The 23,833-nt window shown below is 39.2% G+C and overlaps 2 protein-coding genes across 5 annotated transcripts in view; one reads left to right on the forward strand and one right to left on the reverse strand.

Moving 5' to 3' along the window:
- ABHD17B (abhydrolase domain containing 17B, depalmitoylase) overlaps nt 1–209 on the reverse strand; it is a 37,716-nt gene extending 37,507 nt beyond the window's left edge. The window contains exon 1 of the mRNA XM_082615609.1: nt 87–209. The gene's annotated coding sequence lies outside the window, so the exon portion shown is untranslated. The remainder of the gene's footprint in view (nt 1–86) is intronic.
- Nucleotides 210–211: 2 nt separating this feature from the next.
- LOC309801158 (uncharacterized protein C9orf85 homolog) overlaps nt 212–23,833 on the forward strand; it is a 64,184-nt gene continuing 40,562 nt past the window's right edge. Inside the window, exons 1-3 of one of the 4 annotated variants that reach the window (XM_082615624.1) lie at nt 1,217–1,278; nt 2,779–2,850; nt 3,225–3,504. In XM_082615624.1, coding sequence (XP_082471750.1) covers nt 3,472–3,504 — 33 coding nt within the window. In that variant the 5' untranslated portion in view covers nt 1,217–1,278; nt 2,779–2,850; nt 3,225–3,471. Of the gene's footprint in view, nt 1,279–2,778; nt 2,851–3,224; nt 3,505–15,098; nt 15,142–15,990; nt 16,068–23,833 lie in introns of those variants that run through there. The other 3 variants (XM_082615625.1, XM_082615622.1, XM_082615623.1) reach the window with 3 other exon arrangements.

A 23,833-nucleotide genomic window follows, 5' to 3' on the forward strand; every position in this document is an offset into this window, starting at 1 on the left:
TCGTCCCTCCCGCGCTGCTGCCCCGGGCCTAGCACCCCCTCCCCGAGCCCAGCCGCAGCGCCCCGGCCCCCCGCGGCCCCACGCACCTGCACTTGAGGGCCGCAGCCAAGGCGTCAGGCAGAAAGGGCCGGGAGAGAACCTCTGCCGCCGCGCTGTCCTCTACAAGGCGCGATCCACGCTGCTGCCGCCGCCCGACTCTCCCGGCCTGCGGGCGGGCCCGGCCAAAGAGGGGGGACGAGGGCGGCAGCCCCCGGCGCCGGGACGAGGAAGGACGGCGGCGCCCGAGGGGGCCGGCTCGCGCTCCCGAGTCTCGCCTCGCGCCGGCCCTGCTCCTCCACACGGGTTCGCGTTCTGCTGACTAACTGCCCCGGCGCGAGGCGCTGGAGCGGCCGCCTCCGCCGCCGCCGTCGGCTGCTGTTGGGCCTCACGTCCCGCGCGGCCGTGGTCGCAGCTGCCGCAGCCGCCGCCACCTCCCTTTCTGGCACTGCAAACACCACCCAGACCCAGCCAGGTCTTTCTTCTTTTTAATCCTCCTTTATTTGCTCCCTTTCGGCCTGCCGGCAGCAGGGTTCGCTCTCGTGGCGGGAAGGAGGCTGGAAAGGAACCCAGGGACTAGCAGAGAGCTCACTAAGATAAGAGTTGGTCACTGACTGAAGGAAAGTGCCAAGGCTGACCCGGACTCCAGCCTGCGAGCGGGCCGGGGGTTGGACGCAGTCCAGTTTAGCCCGACTTCCACCAATCACAAGCCGTCCAGAGGAGGAGGGCGCCAGGAGAGGCCGAGCTGCGTCGGCAGGAGGCGGGGATTGCGGAAAAGAAGAGCCAATAGGAGCAAAGCTTTCCCTCCCCTTCACTGGGGCGGACTGCCACGTTCGGACCAATGGGGGAATTCTCGCTTCGAAGAAAGTGGGATTTTTCGCCGAGTTTGAGAAAGAGGCTTCGCGGATGGGGAAGGGTAGAGACTGGGCTGAGTAAAAGACCCTTGTTGGAGCTGAAGGGCCGAAAGGTGTCCTTTGACCTCCGCGAGGAGTCACGTGGGATGCCGGGGGCGGAGGCAGAAATGCTTGTGAAGTTCCTTCCGGGTCAGAGAGAAGCGTGAGCTCCGTGGAGATAGTTCCTGGTATCCTAGTCTTGTGTGCATCTTCCTTGTCCCAGCGCGAGGTGGTTGTGGTTTCGGCGATGAGCTCCCAGAAAGGGAACGTGGCTCGTTCCAGGCCTCAGAGGCACCAGAATACGTTTAGCTTCAAAAATGACAAGTTTGATAAGAGTGTTCAGACCAAGGTAGGAACCTGCCTATTGCCCTAAATCTAACTCCAGGGAGGAATGGTTCAGTGGAGGGGAAAGAAGGAAGTGAGACGAGTTGGCCAGGGCAAATGTGGACCGCAGCCCAGAGTTAGTTTTGGCTGCAGTGTAGCCCTTTCTTTGACCTGGATGTGTTGTCTCCTCGTAAATATATTTGGCGGTCAACATTTGACTAATTGTACTGAATGAACGGAACCCTCATCAAACCTAAAATGCAAAGGGAAAATTGAGTCGTTGAACGCTCCCATCTGGATTACATATTTGCAGTAGGAAAACGAGGATTATAACGCTAGTGTCTTTTTCAAATGTTGCACCAGGTTTATGCAGTCACTGTTTCTTTTTGGAAAATCCCAGGCCCATAGGTTTGTAGGGAGAATGTGAAAGCTCTTAAGCCCTCTTATCCCCAGCGTCCACACCAACATAATGGGAATTTCTCTCTCGTTTGTAAGATTGTTTTGAGAATCAAATTATTTGATGAATGTAAAACAGCTTGTTTTGCTGTTTATATTTCTTTAGCAGATTTCTTTAAGCTGGAAGGAAATTCAGACTGTATAGATAGCCAGAGGTCTTGGGTTGTATACAGCTACTAATTTGCTGTTAGGTATTTCCCCCTCCTCACTTAGCTGTATGGAGGGGAGATAATTGAAGACAAGAGCAGCTTGGGGGCAGCCGCCATCCCATCAGATAAACCTGACGTTAACATAAACTGGAGCTCAAATTTGCTAGTTGTGTGGCTTAAGCAAGTTATTAAATATTTAATTTCTCTGAGTCTTACTTTGGTCTCAAATGAGAAACCCGCCTGTATTGTTGAGAGGTTAAATGATATATATATAAAAATGATCTGGATCATTAGTGTCCAACAAGTGATAAATTTCCCAACATTGGCTACGCAAGAAAAGTAACTTTTTTTGGCTGCGTTGGGTCTTTGTTGCTAAGTGCGGGCTTTCTCTAGTTGCAGAGCGGGGCTAGGCTTCGTTGCGGTGCGTGGGCTTCTCATTGCGGAGCACTGGCTGTAGGCGCGTGGGCTCAGTAGTTGTGGCTTGCGGGCTCTAGAGCGCAGGCTCAGTAGTTGTGGCGCAGGGGCTTAGTTGCTCCGCGGCATGTGGGATCTTCCAGGACTGAAGATCAAACCCGTGTCCCCTGCATTGGCAGGCGGATTCTTAACCACTGCATCACCAGGGAAGTCCCAAAGTGACAGTTCATGGTAACCAGTGATCTTTTTCTTTCCTCTTTCTGTCTTCACTATACAGATATATAATGAGCATCTTTCATGTACAAGGTCCTATGTGCATGTGTATACAGTGTTCAAAAGAGTTGACTCTGCCTTCAAGGAACTTATGGTTTTCTGGGTCATGGGACAATAAGCACAGAGATATATAACTATAAATTATGATGAAGGGAAGCACAGTTGAGTAAAGAAGAATAAGGAGGGATATTTTCAATTGGATGCTCAGGGGACCTCTCCTTTCCCGTAATTAGGTTCAGATTCAGAAGGAAAACCTGGAGCAACATTTGGGAAGACTTTCCCAAGTTTGTGCCTGTCATCAATAGGTAAACCAGAGTAAAAGAGCTGTGCTATTCCAAATAGATGTCTATCTTGCCCTGTATTCTTACTCTAAGTTTTTTCACAAGCATTTACTGCTGATTGTTTTTCATCAGGTGATAAAAAGCAGTTTTAATAAGTATTTAGCTACAGTGTCGCTTCCTGTGCTTGTTGTCCTTTTAAGTACAGGACTTCTTGAACTTGTACTTCTTGTTCTAGTACTTCCTCCTAGACTTCTTGTACTTTTCATCGTGTATTTTCTGGTGTTATCTAACAACCATGTCATTATGGTCTGAAATGTTTTCATGAGTCTCCAGTTCAGTCCCTAAGTTTCATTTTGTTTATCACTTTTATCATTAATTCCTTTGTCTCTTTTAAATAGCGAGGAAGTCTCATTCATCCATTGGTGGAACCACCAGGTGCTTTGTTATTGGAGGTTCTAACAAAAACAGCAAGAATTATTTTACTGAGGAAGATCATTAGGTTGATTGTTCATCTATCTAATGGAGGACTAATAATTGGCTGCATTCATGGCAAATTCTTGAACCAGCTATGTGTAGCTGTCTAAAGCCAAGATTTTGTCAGAAGCATCTGACCCTGTCTTCATTCCTGTGCTTTATACCAGAAAGATGTTTGATTCAGCAACATCTAATAAAGGAGTGGTAAGATGTGCATGATTCTCTGTAACTCTCCTTGAAGGATTGTAGTAACAATTGACTACTTGTACCTCATTATTTTGTCATAGTCTCGCATGATGGTTCTCCGTCTCCTCATCTGCCAAGCAATTTGTCAGGACTGAAATTAGAAGTTGGATAATGACAGCTGTTTTTTTGGAAAGTTTATCTAAGTAAAGCACCCGCTCCCAAAAAGACACAGGTGATAACTGTCTTCATATACTTGAGTATATTCCAGAAGAGGAGAGAAGCTTCGCATTCCAAATGGCCAAACTTGAACCCAGCGGGTCAAAGTAAAAGAGATAGGTTTCAGCTCAATATAAGGGAATTGTCTTAATAGTGAGGAACATGCACTAGAATTTTGTAACCTCCCCGTCACTGGGGTTATTAAAAGAAGCCTCTATGGCCATTGGCCTGCAGTGCCCTCTCATGACTTGGCAGAGGTGAGGTGGAGATGGGAGTAGGTTTAAATCTCTTCTAGTCATTTGGTACTAAAATACTGATTGTATCAATATCAAGCTTGTGTCCCTTATTGGAAAGGCAATAATGTGTAGTGGAAGGAATACTGGACCAAGAAAAAAGAGCCACATTTTAGCCCCAGTTCTGTTGTTTATTTTGCTTTGTGATGTTAGTTTACATATAGCTTTTAATCTATACTACAGGGTTAATACTATCTTGTCTTACCTTCCTCTCACAATTGCTATGGAGATCATTACAAAAATATTTTTAAGAAATAGTGATAGAAATAGAACTAAGCATAAAGCATATGATAATTTATGTGGACTTGCAGTTGCTCAAAGCTTAAAAAAATTAATTAGAAAAGAAATACATGTTTGTTGAAGAATATTGAAACAACAGAGAAATGTATAAAGTGTAAAAGTGAAAGTACCTTTTTCCAGGCCTGTTCCTCTTCAGATGTAGTCACTGTTAACAGTTAGATGTGTATGTTTTTAGACATCTAAGCACAATATAGTACATATGAAATAAAATGCATTTCTCCTTTCTCATTTAGAAAAGTGAGTATGTCAGAACATAGAGATTAAGCTCATTCTTTTTTTTTGGTTGTACACGGGCCTCCCACTGTTGTGGCCTCTCCTGTTGCGGAGCACAGGCTCCGGATGCGCAGGCTCAGCGGCCATGGCAGGCCCAGCCGCTCCGAGGCATGTGGGATCTTCCCGGACCGGGGCACGAACCCGCGTCCCCCGCATCGGCAGGCGGACTCTCAACCACTGCGCCACCAGGGAAGCCTTAAGCTCATTCTTTTTAATGGGTGTATAATATTCTATAATATATATGTAGAGTAGCTTATCTAATTACTTTCCTATTAATAAACATTTGAGTCGTTTTCAGTTTTTCACTATGACAAATAAAGTTGCAGTGAATTCTTGTATTCACATATTTGTTCCATGTCAGTTATTTGGTACCAAACATTGTGGTAGATACTAGGGGTATAAGGTTGAGCATAATATACAGCCATGCCTTTAATTGAAGCTTATAGTTTGGTGGGCAAGGTGACAGGCATTAATCAAATAATCTTTTTGAGTATGTTAATACAAATGGCAGTACGAGCTAGGAAGGAAAAGTCTAAGGGAACCTTGAGAGTATCTAGCAGGAAGTCTTGATTAAGTTTGGAGGGTTGGGCCTCCCTGGTGGCGCAGTGGTTGAGAGTCCGCCTGCCGATGCAGGGGATACGGGTTCGTGCCCCGGTCTGGGAGGATCCCATATGCCGCGGAGCGGCTGGGCCCGTGAGCCATGGCCGCTGAGCCTGCGCATCCGGAGCCTGTGCTCCACAACGGGAGAGGCCACAACAGTGAGAGGCCCGCATACCGCAAAAAGAAAAAAAAAAAAAAAAAAAAAGTTTGGAGGGTTTAAGAAGGCTTCCCTGAGGTCTGAAGGATGGATAGCATTTAACTAAATGAAATGGGAAGAGCGTATATTATCTTCTTAAGGATGCTGTTTGTTTCATATGTGTAGTCAGCATTGTTTTTACTAGCATGTCTGAAAGTGTTAGAGACCCAGGATCGCATGATTTTGTTAGGGCAGAAGTCAATTTCATGGTCAATACTAGATCTCACTTTTAGGGGGTCATAGTGTACATTAGCATAAAACACTTAGATGTTTTGCAGTTTAAAGAAAAATTATTTAGCCAAAACTTCCCTGGCTGTGGACTTTGGTTTACATAATACCAGTTGAATGTGAATTAATTTTGGGGGGAACACACTGTTTTTGGGAAACTCTTGTTACTACCTTGAAATGAAAAAGGAAAAGCAAAGTCTGAGGTTATACTCTTTAAATAGTTTTGGAAATAAAGTTTTGTTAATAATAGCTAATGCTATGTACTTAAGTGTGTTAGCATGTGTGAATACTTGATATGTATTATCTAATTTGATCTTCAAAAATAACCCTAAGACAGGTGCTACAGTTATCCCATTTTGCATCTTGGGAAATTAGGACCAGAGGTGAATGATGTGCCCAAAGTTACATTAATAGCATGTGGCTGGCTATCCATTGATTAGGTGTAGTCTGTGCTGGGAGACCTTAAAGAATGGGTAAATCAAAAGTCCCTTTTTGTGTCTGTGTGTTGGTTGTTGTTTTTGAATATTGTGTTTTTGTCTATAATAGAAGCAATGTGACACCAGATTAGGGTTGGAACAGAGATGAGCTTTATTGACACTACCCCTAAACACTACCTGTTTGAAATGTTCCGGGGAAAGAGTCTCTTCTCATAAAGTGTGGCCCCCTCGAGTGTCACACATCACAGATATGGGCTGGTTGGAGCAGGTCCCATCTGATCAGCCAGGGCTCTGGAGCAGGGGTGGGGCTCCTCACTCATTTTGTGTGAAAGCAGATGCTAATTCCTTCAAGACCCTCAGCTCCTGGTTTAGGCAGAAAGCTGTCTTAATGTTAAGGTGATATGATTACATTTATACAGCAGAACAGGATTCTGTGTTTACAGGCACCTTTATTCACAATAGCCAAAACAAAAAACAAACAAAGAACCCCACAAATATCCTTCAACAAGAGAATAGATAAACAGATTGTGTCAATCATATAATGAAATACTACTCTGCTATTTAAAAAAAAAAAGCTACTGATACATGCAAGCATGTAGGTAAATCTCAAAAATATTGTGTGGAAGGAAAGAAGTCAGGTGTTTCTCATATCTATAGAAATCTGAACAGTAGTTGCCTTGGGTGGTGGGGGAATTGACTGGAAGGGGTTCAGGACAACTTTCTGGAGTGACGGAAACATGAAGATTACAAGCATTTATTGAAACTCATTGAATTGAGCAATTTAAGGTCTGTGCATGACACTGATATAAATTTTACCTCAATTATAAACACATATGACAGCAGAATGACTGATTAATTACTCAGATGTCATGAAGTTCTGTTTTTGTTGTTTGCTTTTTGTTTGGGGAAATTGTAGAAATACTACCTATTATCAGTATGTTTTAAAAAGAAAACTATTTTTTTAACTTCTCCAGAAAGAAAACAAATGACAGGTTGACATTCTGTCATATTGAATATGTTAGCTAACCATAAGTCAAATTAATTCTAATAGTTGTCTTCTAATATTTTCCCATTTTTTAAGCTTTTATCTGCAAACTCCAGTCATGACCCTTAAGTTAAATATTGTCTCTCTGTAAGAAGAATACAGATGATCGTTACAAAGTGGATCCTGGGAACTCCTTGGTGGTCCAGTGGTTAGGACTCTGCGCTTTCACTGCTGAAGGCGTGGGTTCGATCCGTGGTTAGGGAACTAAGATCCCACAAGCCATGTGGTGTGGCAAAAAATAAAAAACAAACAAAAAACAAAAACAAAGTGGATCTTGTTCATAAGATTACTGAGCCTGGATCTTATGCTTCCTAGACTGACTCCAGGATAGAGTCACAATAATTTAGTTGGCCATGATGCCTGACACTGTAAGATGAATGAATAAAACCTTGCTATGGAAAAGATACTATTGGTAAGGCTCATTTTTTCAGGTAGCTTGGAATCAAGTCATATGGGATCTTTGTCCTATCTCCTCTAGTCCAAAAATGTTGTAATTTAGGAAATGGTCTCAGATTGGTTTAGGTTATCTCTGATGTGAGTAATTTTGGTATGAGTTATGAAGTGCCAGTCATGGGAATAAGTGTTATTTCTTTTTTTTTTTTTTTGCAGTACGCGGGCCTCTCACTGCTGTGGCCCCTCTCCCGTTACGGAGCACAGGCTCCGGACGCACAGGCTCAGAGGCCATGGCCCACAGGCCCAGCCGCTCCGCGGCATGTGGGATCTTCCCGGACCGGGACACGAACCCGTGTCCCCTGCATCGGCAGGCGGACTCTCAACCACTGTGCCACCAGGGAAGCCCCAGTGTTATTTCTTAATCAATGAGTTTCAACAATTAAGGTTTAAATGAGTGAGTAGCCATTAAACAAATCTGCAGCTGGGCAGAAACAGATTCCACTGTAGTTTCAAGGTAACCATCTTTGGCACTCTGGAGATCACCTGGGACTCCCTTTGATCTTTTTTTCCAGATTGGGAGGTGCTTTTTTTTTTTTTTTGCGGTACACGGGCCTCTCACTGTTGTGTCCTCTCCCGTTGCGGAGCACAGGCTCCGGACGCGCAGGCTCAGCGGCCATGGCTCACGGGCCCAGCCGCTCCGCGGCATGTGGGATCTTCCCGAACCGGGGCACGAACCCGTGTCCCCTGTATCGGCAGGCGGACTCTCAACCACTGCGCCACCAGGGAAGCCCGGGAAGTGCTCTTTGATATATTTCATCAAGGCTGTCTATTACATGGATTGAAATTAAATGTATCCTCCCCCCAATTGACTTCTTATTAAATTCAACATACTTTTTCAATTGACAAGGTGATTTAATCTATGGTGTGCTGGGCATTATGATACATAAGAGTATTGTACTAAATAAAAGTCATAGTGCTAGTGAATATTCACTATTTTGAATGTTTTGAAGTGTAGTATTCCCTATCTTTTACACAAAATAATCTCATCCATGTTTTGGGATATTTCATATACCTACATTCCCAAGGTGCTTCCACTTGAAGCCAATAAATTGATTTTGCATGTTTCTTATTTTTGATGCCTGCTACAATTGTTTTTTTCTACATCAACCATATGTTGTAGACATTTCATTTTATGTACAATGAATGACAACTGAAATTAATTTGTCTTGATTTGGTCTATGTGTTAAGGAATACTACCATACTCACTGTTGGATTATAAAATTTTATAATTACATTGTCAACACTTGTTTCTACATAAAGTTAAATACTACCCTGTTAGAAATAAAGTATTCTCAGAATTCTTCATCTAGGTAAATTAGTTCACCTGAGAGAGAGAAAGTCGTAATGTATATTAACTCTTCCCCAAATGGGTCATTTTCCGTTTGGAGAAACACTGTGTAGTACGGAGTGGCGCAGTTGGTCAAAGAACCTCAGGGATGACAGTTACAGGCTGCTGCGGCATTTGTTATTTTAAGCTATAGGACTCTCCACACCTGCACAAGTGTTATTGTGAGGTCACAGGCAGGTGTACAGAGAATCGTGTTTGTCCTCAGAGCAACCCTGCTGCCAGCTCACTCCAGCCTAATTGTTATTGATCTTTTTCTCACCATTGACTTTTGTGAAAGGAAGAAATGAAATGAGAAAGGGGATAAACGGAAGCTAACATGCCTAAGATTCCTTTCTGAGATTTTCCTTATCACTCCAGGCCAAATAGCACTTAAATATACTGAATGAATTAAATAAACATTCCTCTTCTGAACTTGTCTATGTATGCAAGGCCCTCTATGTGAAGGTAATTATCATTAGCATTCTTTAGTTGCTAACTTAAGCAAAAAGGGAATTTATTGGAAAGATACTGAACTGCTCTCATGAAGCTTAGAAAAGGTGTTTGTTAATTTGTTTTGGTTGCTTTTTTAGTGTCCAAGATTCCCAAGTTGGCCATTTTTGCTGGGAAATTTTATACTCATTTGGCTTTGTGTAGATCCTAACTTGATACAGTCCTTGAACTTTTCAATGTCCCCTCCTCTAACCCTTCCAGTTTGCCTCCTAGAACTGATAGTTTACTATCATCAAACAGAGACATAGTGTTGAAAATAAAATTTCGTTCACTTTCTTGCCCTAACTGACTATTCCTGGGAACTCTGTTTCCCTATAGTCTTTAAGTAATGATGTTTTTTCACCCCACATCCTCAACCCCTCATTTAGAACCCTTTCTCCCATGTGTTGTTTCAGTCAATTTTTTTCCTTGCTGAGAACCCCAGCTCTTCTGAAATGCATGCCATCAGACTATTTTCTCCTCCACATCCATCCTTACCTCCTTGTTAGTACCTGGCTCACTGCTTTTCCACAGTTTTCCTGTCATTAGACTTAGTGATTGCTACAGGCACATGGATAATCAAACATCTGATCTCACAGCTTTTAGATCCCCCCACCTCAGAAATCTACGCCCATGGTCAAATGTTAAACCTCATTGCTGGTAACTGCTCCTCTTATAAACTTAAAACAAGCGAACAAACAAAAAGAACAACAAAAAAACCCACTGTCTACTTACCTGGTTTCCTTATTCCTCAATTTTTTTTTAACTCCACTGGGTGCTCATGTGCATTAACTTTTCCACTTTTCACGGCACCTCATTCATGTCCTTTTTTCCCTCATCTAGCTTGGAGACCATGTTCTGTCAGTACAACTGCTCTTTTGCATGCATGTACTTCAAATCCCTTATCCTTCTTTCCTTCTGTGGTACTTACCTGACAGAAGCCTAACCTTGCTTAGATCCAGCTTTCTATCCACCATCATATCTACCAAACTACCTGCATCTGTACCCATACACTCTCCTTCCTGTTAAAATGGATGAAGTACCTGTCTCTGCCTAAGACTGGTCCCTTTCCTTGCACCCTAGAGCTCATTTCTTCTTGCCTACCTTAGGACTTAAAGGCTTAAGACTTCTCAATTGTCCATGTTCTGTTGCGTTATCAATCTTTCCATCTGTAATGGGTTATTTCAATTAAAAAAAAAATCCTCCTTAGATAGAACCCATGTTCTTTTCTGGCCCCACCCTATTTCTTTCTTCTTCTTTATAGAAAAGCTCCTGGATCTCCATTTCTTTACCTCCCATTTTGTTCTATCCCTATTTAAATAATTTTTGTACATACCATTCCACTAAAACCACCCTTGTCAAGGTCATCGATCTCTGTGTTGCCAAATCTCTGTTAATGCTCAGTACTCATCTCACTCAATTGATCAGCGGCATTTGCCTCTCCAGCACTGTCTTGAAATAATTTTTTTCATTCAGTTCAGTCCATGACTTTAAATACCATCTTTATGCTGATACCTTCCAAATCTGGAACTCCAGGCCAACCTCTCTCCTAAGCTGCAAAGTTGTATATTTAACTACCTACTTGACCTCTATTCTTAAATATCAAAAAGGTTTCTTAAGCTTAACATGGCAAAGAAAGAACTCTTAAGTTTTCTCTTTCAAACCTTTTCCTCCTCCTGTGCTTCCCAACTCTGTAAACAACTCCACTATTTACCCAGTTCCTCAAACCAAAATGTAAGAATTACCCATGATTCTTGGCCTTTTCTCACATTCTGTGTTTCAGTTTGTCAGCAAGACTGTCAACTGTTAAATTATCTTAATTTTAATAACCTTCTCATTATTTTGGTAATCGGCTTTTTGTTAGAAGACTATGGTTGACTGAGACCTTTTTACCAAAAAGCATAGTCAAATAGATTGATCTCAAGCTGTGAATTAGAATTCCAACACTGTCAATTTAGGCCGTCATTCCTATACATAGATGTGGTCTGTTTTGTTTTGGTTTTGATCCGGTTACTTTGAAGAATAAAAATATTTTGAAGTGCATGCATTGGGTAGGAAAAATTTTTTTTGTCAGTTTTTGTCAGATTTCAGATTTGGATTTTTGGCCACAGATATTAAGCTCTTATTCAAGACAGTGGCAGCATGGTGTGGTAGAAAGACATTGATCTTGGAGTCAAAAGATTTAGGTCAAATTGTCTAGTATGTACTGGCTCTGTAATCTTGGATAAATTTCTTAACTAGTCAAGATCTTAGTGGGTTTAGCTATATTATATTAGCTATATTTAGCTTAGTGAAAGTTAAGTAAGGTCTATGAAAATGCTCACATGGTACCTGGCATGCAGTGTTAAGTATTCTGTAAATGCTAGTCCATTCCTTCATCTTACTAAGGTGTTCATCATGCTCATGCTACGCCCTCAGTAATGCCCTTCCTGGTTAATCCCACTGGAATGTCTCACTCCTTCCCTGTGGCATTTATTGCCCTCACCACACATATAGTGCATGTCTTATTAGTTATTAGTATATATGTCTTGGCTTCTTTCTCTTACACATACATACACAAATGCCATCTACCTCTGGCGAGAGGGGCTCAAGCATTTTTTTCTTAACTACTCATGGTGTACTACGTAATATGTAGCAGCAGTTCAGTGCTTTGGAATGAAGGAATGCAAATCAAGTAGTTCTTATTGACACTGTACAATTGATTGTTGGTCTTTGTTAATTCATCTGTCTTTATTGACATAACATCTGTCTTATTGTTATGTAGCAAGCATTTGCAAAAGATGAGTGTAGTATGAATCCTTCATTCAGGAATCTCAGACTAGTAACTACTCTAAAAAGTGAAAAAAGGTAAATATGGAGCATTTTCATTTATTAAACTTTTGTTGAAGTATAACATAACGACATATAGAAAGTGCAAAAATCATAATAGAGTTCAATGAAGTTTCACAAACTGAACCCAGTCAACTCAGATCGAGAGAATGTCACTGACCTCTCCTATTCACCACCACTCTCTCCTCTAATAACCATTATCTTGATGAATATGAAGTATTTTTTTTTTTGCGGTACGTGGGCCCCTCACTGTTGTGGCCTCCCCCGTTGCGGAGCACAGGCTCTGGACGCGCAGGCTCAGCGGCCATGGCTCACGGGCTCAGCCGTTCCACAGCATGTGGGATCTTCTCGGACCCGGGCACGAACCCGTGTCTCCTGCATCGGCAGGCAGACTCTCAACCACTGCGCCACCAGGGAAGTACATGAAGTATTTTTAAATAACCTTAAAGTCACGGCTTTTGGAGTCAAAGGAGAGAGAGTTATAGGTGCCTGGATGACCAGCCTTTCTTTACAGAAATAGTATTAGTGGATGTAGGCAAGCATCCTGATGGATCATCTTAGTGGATTTTTGACTTCTAAAACTATCAAGAGTAAATTTGAACTTTCCTTTAGCTTTGGAGTTGATTATTTCAACCTCAGTCCTAAATGTCTTCCAATTTATCTACTTATGAGGTTGAATTACATTTTTAGAACTTTATGGTGCATATTTTCTTAGATATTTTATCAAGTTCATTTCTAATTGGAATAGTTAGATTTATATTCTAAAGTTAATGTAATTATTCAAATTGTCCTTACGGAACGCAGTTGTATGACACATTTTCTTTTCTCTTTGTTTTTGCTTTGGCAGAGTTATATGTTATTAACAAAGAAGTATTTCTTCTTGTAGGTGATAGAACTATACATGTATAATAATTTTCAGTGATGGCCCATCAGCATTAGAATTCTGTTGTAGCTTTATATTAATTGCACCTGGTTTTGAAGGCCATTTACAACACGAATATGAAATACCAAGCTAAACTAGGGATTATTTTAAATGCTTTATTGTTCTGTAAAGATTTATATATTATTAAATGCTCAGCCCTGTCTTACCAGGTGGCTGACTTGTTTGTTTTGAAATTACTCATGTCTCTGAAGTCATCAAATTGAGTAATATACTTGACATCATAGTATATACTTGTATTTGTGAATGTTCTGTATACCATCATTAGCCTTTATCACAAGACATTATAGTAATATGATATCATGTTTCCTGTAAACGTGAATGCTTGTAGGGCATAATGCTAGATCTAATTTTTAATAAAGTTAGAATAGTCATATGGGATAAGTTGTCATTTATCATCCATATGAAAGAATATTATGGTTACTTTTACATATGTGATGCTGTTGTTCCAATTTAAACTCCTTATTATTGAACTGTGGATGGTTCTTTGACCCTCATATGATGATTTCGTCGGCTGTTCCCTAGTATATTTAAATAAAAAACCTGGTTTATCTTGGTAGTTAACTCTCTTCTTAGGGATTCTCTAGAGACACCTTTATTAATGCCTACTTTTTGCTACCCAGTAAGAAAAAATCAGTCAAATTTTACTAAGTCTTCTTCTTTTTTAAAAATCATTTCCTACAATTATTGTTATTATTTAATATAAATTTATTTATTTATGGCTGTGTTGGGTCTTCATTGCTGCGCTCAAGCTTTCTCTGGTTGCAGCAACCAGGGGCTAATCTTCGTTGCAGTGCGTGGGCATCTCATTGCGTTGGCTTCTATTGTTGCGGAGCACAGGCTCTAGGCGTGCAGGCTTCAGTAGTTGCGGCATGCCAGCTCAGTAGCTGTGGCTGGTGGTCCCTAGAGCGCAGGCTCAGTAGTTGTGGCGCACAGGCTTAGTTGCTCCACGGCATGCGGGATCTTCCCAGACCAGGACTCGAACCCACGTCTCCTGCATTGGCAGGTGGATTCTTAACCACTGCGCCACCAGGAAGTCCCCATCATTAAAGTTTTAAAGTCTGAGTGCCCATTATTTGGTGTCTGTGCTAAGCAATAAGGAGATGAAAATAAGACCTTGTTCTGGCCTTCATGGTGCTGTAGTATAGCTGAGGAGTTAAGACCAGTGTACAAGAAGAAATAGTGAGCAAACTAGAAATTTTATTGACACCTTCAGGAAAGGCTGAAAAATATGGCCTGTGTGACCATCTGTACAGTCTCTGCTGCTCTACTTGTGGATAAATCCCACTTCTGGTTTTAACACTTGACTGGTAGAAGTACAAAGAAGGTATGAAAGAAGATGAATTGCTGCTGTTTCAAATTAAACCCGTGTGTCACGTTAGGCTTTGATCTGCAACCTTTTGAGGACTTATTTTACAAGATTAACAATGGTCTTTGAAAACATAAGATGTCTTCCCCATTCTGTGACACCTTTGCAAATTTGTCATTGAGTAGTAGAGATAGATAACTCCCTCTCTTTGTCCCATTGGGTTGGGACTGAATGAAACAATAGAGTTTTTAAATCTGCAAGGCTACCAGTCAGCCTTGAATCTCCAGTGACTCCCCCACCCCGCAATCCAAATCCTTCCAAAAGCCCAGTTTGAAGAAGCTAACAGTTAATCTATTGTTTTGAACACTATTTTAACTCTTAACAATACTATTGCTTACTATTCAGATTTCCCTCATGCCCATTACTTTTGTCTCAACTAGATGTGCAGCAGTGTGAGGAAAGAACTGTGTATTGTAAATCTTCTGAATCCTTGCGAGGCCTAGCATAGTACTGAGTACACACTAGCTTGTACTTTTTTCGAATTGTTCCTGTAGACAGCAGAGAGATGGTCATGGTACATGCTGTACTTACTTCTAACCTGTGATACATTTTATAATTTGACTGTTGGAAGGAGTCCTAAACTTGGAGTCAGGGCGAAGCAGGAGTAGACTCTTCAGATTCCTTCCTGTATGGCTACTGAGTCACTCTCTGTAACCATGGGTAAGTTATATCAACTCTCTACAAATTAGAATAACAATACTACTTTCTTCCTTCCACACAGGGCTGATGTGAGAATAAAATAAGAACTATAGGACAACTTCAGATTTTAAAAAAACTATGGAAATAAAATGTAGTAGTTTTGTTATAGGTGATTTGCATCCTTCACTTCAGAACACACCTTAATTTCATCCCTTAGTTTTTTTATATTCTTGTCATCAAAAACATCTTTCCTTTTTAAGAATGAGAAAATGCTCTCAACTGAAGTTAGGTAAGTCACACGTGAATACTGCGCTCTAGACTAAACAAATCATGGCACAAACCTAATTTTTTGTGACTTGACTCCTCAATCAATTGTCAGCATATACAGGCTATTCTTATGATATATTAATGTGACCAGAACAAGGCAACTATCTTTGAAGAAATTAACTAGCTTCAGTATGGCAGTTGTCCTTGTATACCTGTACCCAAGTAAATGACATACAATGCTGATTTATTTTAAAAGATAAAATCATTTGGTTTGTGGACATTACCAATTATGCTTGGAAGAGTTAAATCCATAAATTCCTAAAATATGCTATTAGAAGGAAATGAATATCATTGTTCTTTTTTTTTTTAATACATGCTAAACAATGGTTGGTCAGTAGTTTGTCTCTTAAGATCACTAACTTAGTGCATACCATACCGGTTGGACAAGATCTCAAATTGTGACTAACTTTTAATGAGTGCTTATAAAAACGCATGTGTTGCCTCATGACACTACACAATTGCTGCTTGAGTAGGGCTTTTTGCATTCCAATTGGATTGTTGGCCTATGTAGCTCACTACTTTAGTTTACACTTTATTTTTTAGGTCTCAGTGTGTTGAAAATCTGTGAAGAACATGGTAGAAAAGTAAATCCTCCTCTTTTAGAACATTGCTTAGCAAAGGTAATATTTTCTTTCTTAAATGAATTTTTCTAACTTTCGAATTTTGTTTTGTGCCTTTTAAGCAAATAACATATAATACTGCAAGGTTACCTTAGGAACAAGCCAGCAGGTTTGGCCCTATTTGCCAAACAATTAATATACCAGTGTTAGAATTTGAGCCAAAACATAGGACAAAAACATAGACAGAATTTTACTCTGCAAAATTTTGTGCTTTTCTTTTTTTCTTTTTTCCTTTACTATTTAGAAAACCTTGAAAGCTGTAGGGGAACACTTTCTACTTGTAACTTTAATAGAATGCCCTAAACTAAAAGGCATCTTTTTATGGGTTCTGCCTCTGCTGTCCTGATTAATTGTGTGACCTCAGGCAAATCTCTTAATTCTCTGAGCCTCAGGTTTCTCATCTGCAAAATGAAGATAATTATGCCTGCCCCTAGCCACAGGAATGTGGCTAAGAATAGCAGCAGAATTTTTATAAAGGATTAGGCATGTGGTTTATAGATTTATGATAGCAGTCTTTTATGTAAAAATTATTTAGTTTGCTATTATTTTTATAGTGAAAACCAAAAAGACCTGTTTTATAATAAACCAGGTAAATAAATAACCTTTCCCTAAGCATGCTTTTGTCTAGACACCCGATCAAAGTACAGACATGTCCCATAGATATGAAATCACTCAAGGACTTGCATAAGCAAAAGAACATTGACCAGAACTGTAAACAACCAAGCAGGGAGTTAACTGATAAGTATAGTAGAAGATTTCTCGAGAAGCTAGAAATACATGTATTTAGCTCTATCTCCTCTAGTTTTGATAGACATCCTCTGTTGGAAAAGAATGTATCAGGACCTCTCTTCCCTGTGCTTCCCCCAAATACTCATTAACTCTCCTGTTAATTAAGTTGTACTATTTTCTGTATTTGATGATGAGAGTAACATGGGGTTGTGAACAGTAGAGGGAGAAACAAAGGTTGAGAATCACTGATCTGGAAATTACCCAGATTTCCTAGCATGTTCCTAATCTTAGATTCCATAGCTGATTGAGATTTGGTCTGACGTTTGACCTTTTAACTAAGGCAGGGTTAAAACATAGGGAAGAGTGAAGAAGAAGTAATTTCCCAGCTTTCAGAGTGTTTAGATTTGGCCTAAATTCCAGGAATAGGAATAAAGGCCATAAACTATTTCTATAAATTCTATTTTTCCTGACCATGAGAAAGTCAGCATGGAAAACAGATGGTTTCTATACAGTACAATACCACTGTGAACCGTGTCTGAATTAAAGGACTTTAGACATACAGACTGAGAATCTAGGATTAATTACATTTAGGGGTGATATATTTTGATATTAAACTTCGGAAAAGCTTCTTAAGTAACAGCTCTTCTGGACTCTTGACCTATGTCTCTAACATAGGTTTTCCTGTCAGTTCTGAGGTTATTCTGGACAACACTGTACATTTCAACAAACACTGTATGTTTCAAAGATTTCTCTAAGTTTCTCGATTGGAAATCAAAGTGCATCTTCCCAAGTAATGATGCTTTCAATGGGGAAACTAGAAATCAGACTGAGATTTAGTTTCTTTTTCTTTTAAATTTATTTATTTTTATTTACTTATTATTTTTGGCTGTGTTGGGTCTTCGTTGCTGCACGCGGGCTTTCTCTAGTTGCGGCGAGCAGGGGCTACTCTTCATTGCGGTGCGTGGGCCTCTCATTATGGTGGCTTCTCTTGTTGTGGAGCATGGGCTCTAGAGTGCGGGGGCTTCAGTAGATGTGGCATGTGGGCTCAGTAGTTGTGGCTCGTGGGCCCTAGAGCACAGGCTCAGTAGTTGTGGCACACGGGCTTATTTGCTCCGCGGCATGTGGGATCTTCCCGGACCAGGGCTTGAACCCGTGTCCCCTGCATTGGCAGGCGGATTCTTAACCACTGTGCCACCAGGGAAGCCCTGAGATTTAGTTTCTAAAAGAGAGACAGTATGGAATGGTGGGGCAAAATATGGAATTTGGAGTCAGCATGGTCTTGAGCCCTGGTTGTATGACTTTGTAGTTGTGTGATTGTAGGCAGATTGTTAAACCTGTCTGGATTTGTTCCTTCATCTGTAAAATAGGAATAATACTATTTATCCCTAAGATAGTCATGAGGAAATTATATGATTAACTGTGAATATTGATTTTTAAGATGATACTATATAAATGTCATTATTATTATTATTACCATTATTGTTATTATTTCTTTTCACACTAACCAGTGGTGTTTCAACTATAGTAATAAACTTTCTTTCTAAGGAAAAGTATATCACCTCCTTGGTAGACATCTAAGTTGAAGGAGAGACAAAGACAGAGAGAGAGTGGGCAGGTGAGTGAGTGAGTTGATGACTAAATATTGAGGAATGGATAATTTTAAGGGGTAATCAGAGGAAGAAGTATTAGCAAAGGATCTTGAGAAGGAGCAAATGGAGTTTGGGGTACAATCCTACTTTGTAAGGCGGGTCTTTTTTCAGGAACGACACAGATTATCCCTAGATAAAATCATTGACATTTTGACCATTTACAGCAAAATTTTGAGGGAGAAAAAACTTACTTCCCGTAAAACTGCTCTGACAATAATGCTCTTTCCTCTTAGAGAAGTTATTCTTGGGTTATTTATTTACTAAAAACGCCCCATAGTTAATAATGAAGATGGCTCAAAGATAATTGAAAGCACATTATCTTAAAATACTAAGTTCCCAATGTTTTAATTGTTGTAAGGCAAAATTTCTCTTGTCCTCAGGAGATTATCCTATGTTCTGCTTATAATTTGTTCTTAGCGTTGCATTTTGGGTCCTTCTATAAAAATATATTTTAACATTCATAACATGTCCTCCTGAACTGTTCCTTTTAGCACAAGATGGAGAGAATTAAAAATCTTCATACCAGAGTGCTCTTTGTTCCAACTGACCACACCTTTTAAAGATGTGATTGGTTTATCAGTGCAGTGATTTGGTTGTTAGAATCCTTCAGAAGTATTTGCTTGTTAAAATTTACAGCGCCAATTTATTTTAATTTTTCCTTAAAAGTAAATGAGTGAAATATACTTTGGAAAAAAATTGCTTTCTTAATAGGTTTTGCTACTGCCAGAAGATATTGCAACAGCATGTTTCTTCCTGTAAGCAGGTGTGGCTTCTTTTAAGTGTCTGTCTGCATTCAGCTTGTCAGTGAAAATCTGAGTAGCTTGCATGGCTGCTGAAATAAATCAGTAGGTAGTTTGTACATAGACCCTCTCTGTATAATTGCAACTGACAATAGCTCTACCCGCTTTTTGAGAGAATAGTCCTCTGTTTAGGATGATCAGAACTCATTTTATATTCAGTCTTTGGATGAAAATGCAATTGTTTATTTTTGCAGATGTCGTTTGTTAAACATTTCAGCAGTAAAAAAAAAAAAGTGGGAGAGGGAATCCAATATTATTTCATGACTAGAAAAGCTAGTATTGTAAATATGTTGAATAACAGGAGAATTTTGAGTATTTTAGTATATATTTTCACTTTGCTCTGCTTTTGGTATTGGTGTTTTAAGGACTTAAGATGAATACAGAGCGAATGAGAGGAAGATGGACTAGACTTCAGGGAGGAAAATTAATTATTTTAACCTACAGTAGAAATATACCTCATTTTATGCTTTAGGTATCTTTTAATTAGAATTTTATATAGTGAAAAATCAAATATTGGTAACTGAAATGTTTATGTATTTGATGTATATATATATATATATATATATATATCAAGTATTTTAGAACACTAAGGTAATATTTTGCTTATAAATGTTGAGAACTAATCTCTAATTAGCTACATTAAACCAATGTAGTTTCCTAAAAAGAAGTAAGCGTATAGTAACTTTGGTCTTCTATTTATCCTTAAATGACAATAAAACCAATTTTATTACGAGAACTCACTTCAAAAGTATTTCTGGTCTATTTATATAACTAGCTCATTTTGTGAAATAATAAAATACATAAAAATAGTAAGACTCAGTAACTTATCCAAATAAGGTATTTCTGAGAGTAATAGACATTCAGACTATTACTTCTTATTACATTAAAAAAGAGTTTGTACGTTTGAAAGTTTTAAGAGACTAGAACTCAGTATTAATATCCTGGATCTTGTAATAGTGGTGTTCTATCTATAGTAATTGTGGTATTGTTGATTATAGCAAGAATGCTTTTGGGGGGGGCGGGGTGCTGTCCTGAGAGGCTTGCGGGATCTTAGTTCCTTGACCAGGGATTGAACCTAGGACCTTGGCAGTGAAAGAGCCGAGTCCTAACCACTGGACTGCCAGGGAATTCCCAGCAAGAATGACTTTTAATTCCCTTTTTGAAAAGGAAAGTGGCAATATCTTCTATTCTTTTTAACTTTTTAACTGCCAGGATAAAAAAACAAAGCAAATTTTTATAGACAATATTAGGAAACATTTCCTTTAATGTCCAAATAATTATGTACTTGATTTAAGAAAGGGACAGTTATTCTTTACTATGAGTTTTTACCTCTGATAAAATTCCTGTTATTTTTACTCTTTTGTTGAAATGAGATAAGAACTTGTTATGTGTAAATGAGAATTTGCATGTTCATTAGAAGTTTTCTGATATTTATAACATAGTACATTTAAAAATATATGTATTCAGTCAGAAGTTGGAAACAAGCAAACTCTCAGAGAATAGGTTAAGTAAATGAAAGTATGACTCTGAGAGAATATAATACAGCCAATGAAAACATGTTTTAAAAGTATATATACTCTTATGAAAAAAATTGATAAGTTATAAAACAATGCGTACATTAAAAAGTGCAAATTTCTATAAATATATATGCTTGAAATGCTGGAAAGTATAGAATCTCTGAGTGATAAGACTTGTCTTTTTCTCTTTATCTGTATTTTTATAAAAATTTCTATAATGTGAATATTTATATATAAGTGCTCATATTGTTTTAAATCTATAAAATTGATCGGTAAAGTTATTTTTCATTTACAAAAGTAATAAATTCTTGTCATAAGAAAATTATACAATATAGTATACCATTGTTAATACACAGTGGAAAAGAAAAGCATTAAAAGGAAAGAATTAGTTGCAAAACCAAATGAGGTGGTAGGAGATGAACAAAATTTACAGACTACTGGACAGAATACAAAAGAGATTTCTATGTGAAGCTTGAACTCTGTTTTTTCCCCTGCCCCGTACATATTTATTGAGTGATAAATTTGATTTCCTAAAGTGTTATATAATATGATAAACCAAAGGCTAGCTATAAGGAATTGAACTCCATCTAGTTAGGATAAACTTTTTCTTGGTTTGTAACCAAAAAAACACTTTTAAACATATAAATGTACTTTTAAACATTTAAAAATAAGGACGAGCTTATTCTACATGACTTTTAATATTCTAGTGTTCTTCTAAGATATATAAAATCTTTACTTCTATTTTAAGTCCTTTTAACCCTTTTATATGAATCCTCTAGCAGCTGAACTAAATACCAAAACCAGAGATGTTATTAAAACAAATGAACAAACAACTATGGACCGATATCCCTCATTGAACATATACACAAAAATCTTCAGTGAAATATTAGCATATTTATTCACCAATAAGAAGGATAATATACCTCAGACAAATGAGGATTATCCCAGAAATGCAATGGTGATGGATTGGAATAGTCAGTATTGTTAAGATGTCAATTCTCCCTCAAATTTATTTATAGTTTCAATATAATCCTAATTGCAATCATAGCAGGCTTTTTTTAAGAATTTTATCACATCTTTATTATAGTATAATTGCTTTACAATGGTGTGTCAGTTTCTGCTTTATAACAAAGTGAATCAGTTATACATATAACATATGTCCCCATATCTCTTCCCTCTTGCATCTCCTTCCCTCCCACCCTCCCTATCCCACCCTTCTAAGTGGTCACAAAGCACCGAGCTGATCTCCCTGTGCTATGTGGCTGCTTCCCACTAGCTATCTATTTTACGTTTCATAGTGTATATATGTCCATGCCACTCTCTCACTTTGTCCCAGCTTTACCCTTCGCCCTCCCCGTATCTTCAAATCCATTCTCTAGTAGGTCCATAACAGGCTTTTTTTGTTACAATAAGAAATTGATCCTAAATGTATACAGATGTATACATTTATACATTGTATACATTTCTGTATACAAAATATATACAGAAAAGCAGAGGAACTAGAATAGCCAAAACAATTTTGAAAAAGAACAGATTTGGAGGAGACACAGTACTGATTTCAAGACCTTAAAGCTCCAGTAATCAAGACAGGGTGGTACTGAAGAAAGAGTAGACACAGATTAATGTGATGGAATATTGAGTCCAAAATAGACTCACACATACTTAACTTTTGACAAAGATACAAACACAATTCAGCGATGCTAGAACTTGGATGCCCATAGATAATTTATAAATTTATTTATTTATTTACTTATTTTTGGCTGCGTTGGGTCTTCGTTGCTGTGCACGGGCTTTCTCTAGTTGCGGTGAGCGGGGGCTACTCTTCTTTGCGGTGCGCGGGCTTCTCATTGCGGTGGCTTCTCTTGTTGCGGAGCGCGGCATTTAGGTGCACGGGCTTCAGTAGTTGTGGCTCGCGGGCTCTAGAGCACAGGCTTAGTAGTTGTGGGCTTAGTTGCTCTGCGGCATGTGGGATTTTCCTGGACCAAGGATCGAGCCTGTGGTCCCTGCATTGGCAGGCGTATTCTTAACCACTGCGCCACCAGGAAGTCCCGCCTATAGATAATTTTAAAAGAACCTCCTACCAGTATTTTGCACCATGTACAAAAATGAACTCAAAATAGATCATAGACTAAATGTAAGGCCTAAAATTACTGAACTTCCAGAAGAAAACGTAGGTAAAAATCATGATTCTTCAAAGACTTCTTAGATTTGACACTAAAAGCATGGTCCATAAAAGAAAAAATCGAAACATTGTTCTTTGAAATTTAAAAGATTTTATCTTAGAAAAACGCTGTTAAGATAATGAAAATAAAACACAGATTGGGGGCTTCCCTGGTGGCGCAGTGGTTGAGAGTCCACCTGCCGATGCAGGGGACACGCGTTCGTGGCTCGGTCCAGGAGGATCCCACATGCCGCGGAGCGGCTGGGCCCGTGAGCCGTGGCCGCTGGGCCTGTGCGTCCGGAGCCTGTGCTCCGCAACGGGAGAGGCCACAACAGTGAAAGGCCCGCATACCGCAAAAAAAAAAAAAAAAAACCACAGTTTGGGAGAATATATTTGCAAAATATGTATCAGTAAAGGCCAGGTATCTAGAATATATACAGAACCTCACATCAAAATAATGAGAAAACAAACAAAACAATACAATTAAAAGAAAAAAAAAACCGGCAAAAGATTTGAACAGACACTTCACTAAAGAAAATACACAGCGTGTAAGTGCATGAAAAGACATTCAACATTATCAGTTATTAAGGAGATGCAAATTAAAAGCATAAATAGATAACTCTATCCACCTATTCAAATGGCTAAAATAAAAAAAAATATTTACAATTTCAAGCACTGGAAAGGATGTGGAAAAACTGGATCTTCATACATGGCTAGTGGAAATGCAAAATGGTATAGCCACTTTGAAAAATTGTTAGTTTCTTACAAAGTTAAGCATAAAATTATCATACAACCCAACAATACCATTCTTAGATAGTAAATCAAGAGAAATAAAAACGTTTCCACACAGAAATTTGTATGTAAGTATTTATTAGCACCCCAAACTAGAAGCAACTCAGAATGTCCTTCA

This window comes from Mesoplodon mirus (genome assembly GCF_964341445.2).
Source record: "Mesoplodon mirus genome assembly, chromosome: 1".
NCBI classification, from domain to species: domain Eukaryota; kingdom Metazoa; phylum Chordata; class Mammalia; order Artiodactyla; family Ziphiidae; genus Mesoplodon; species Mesoplodon mirus.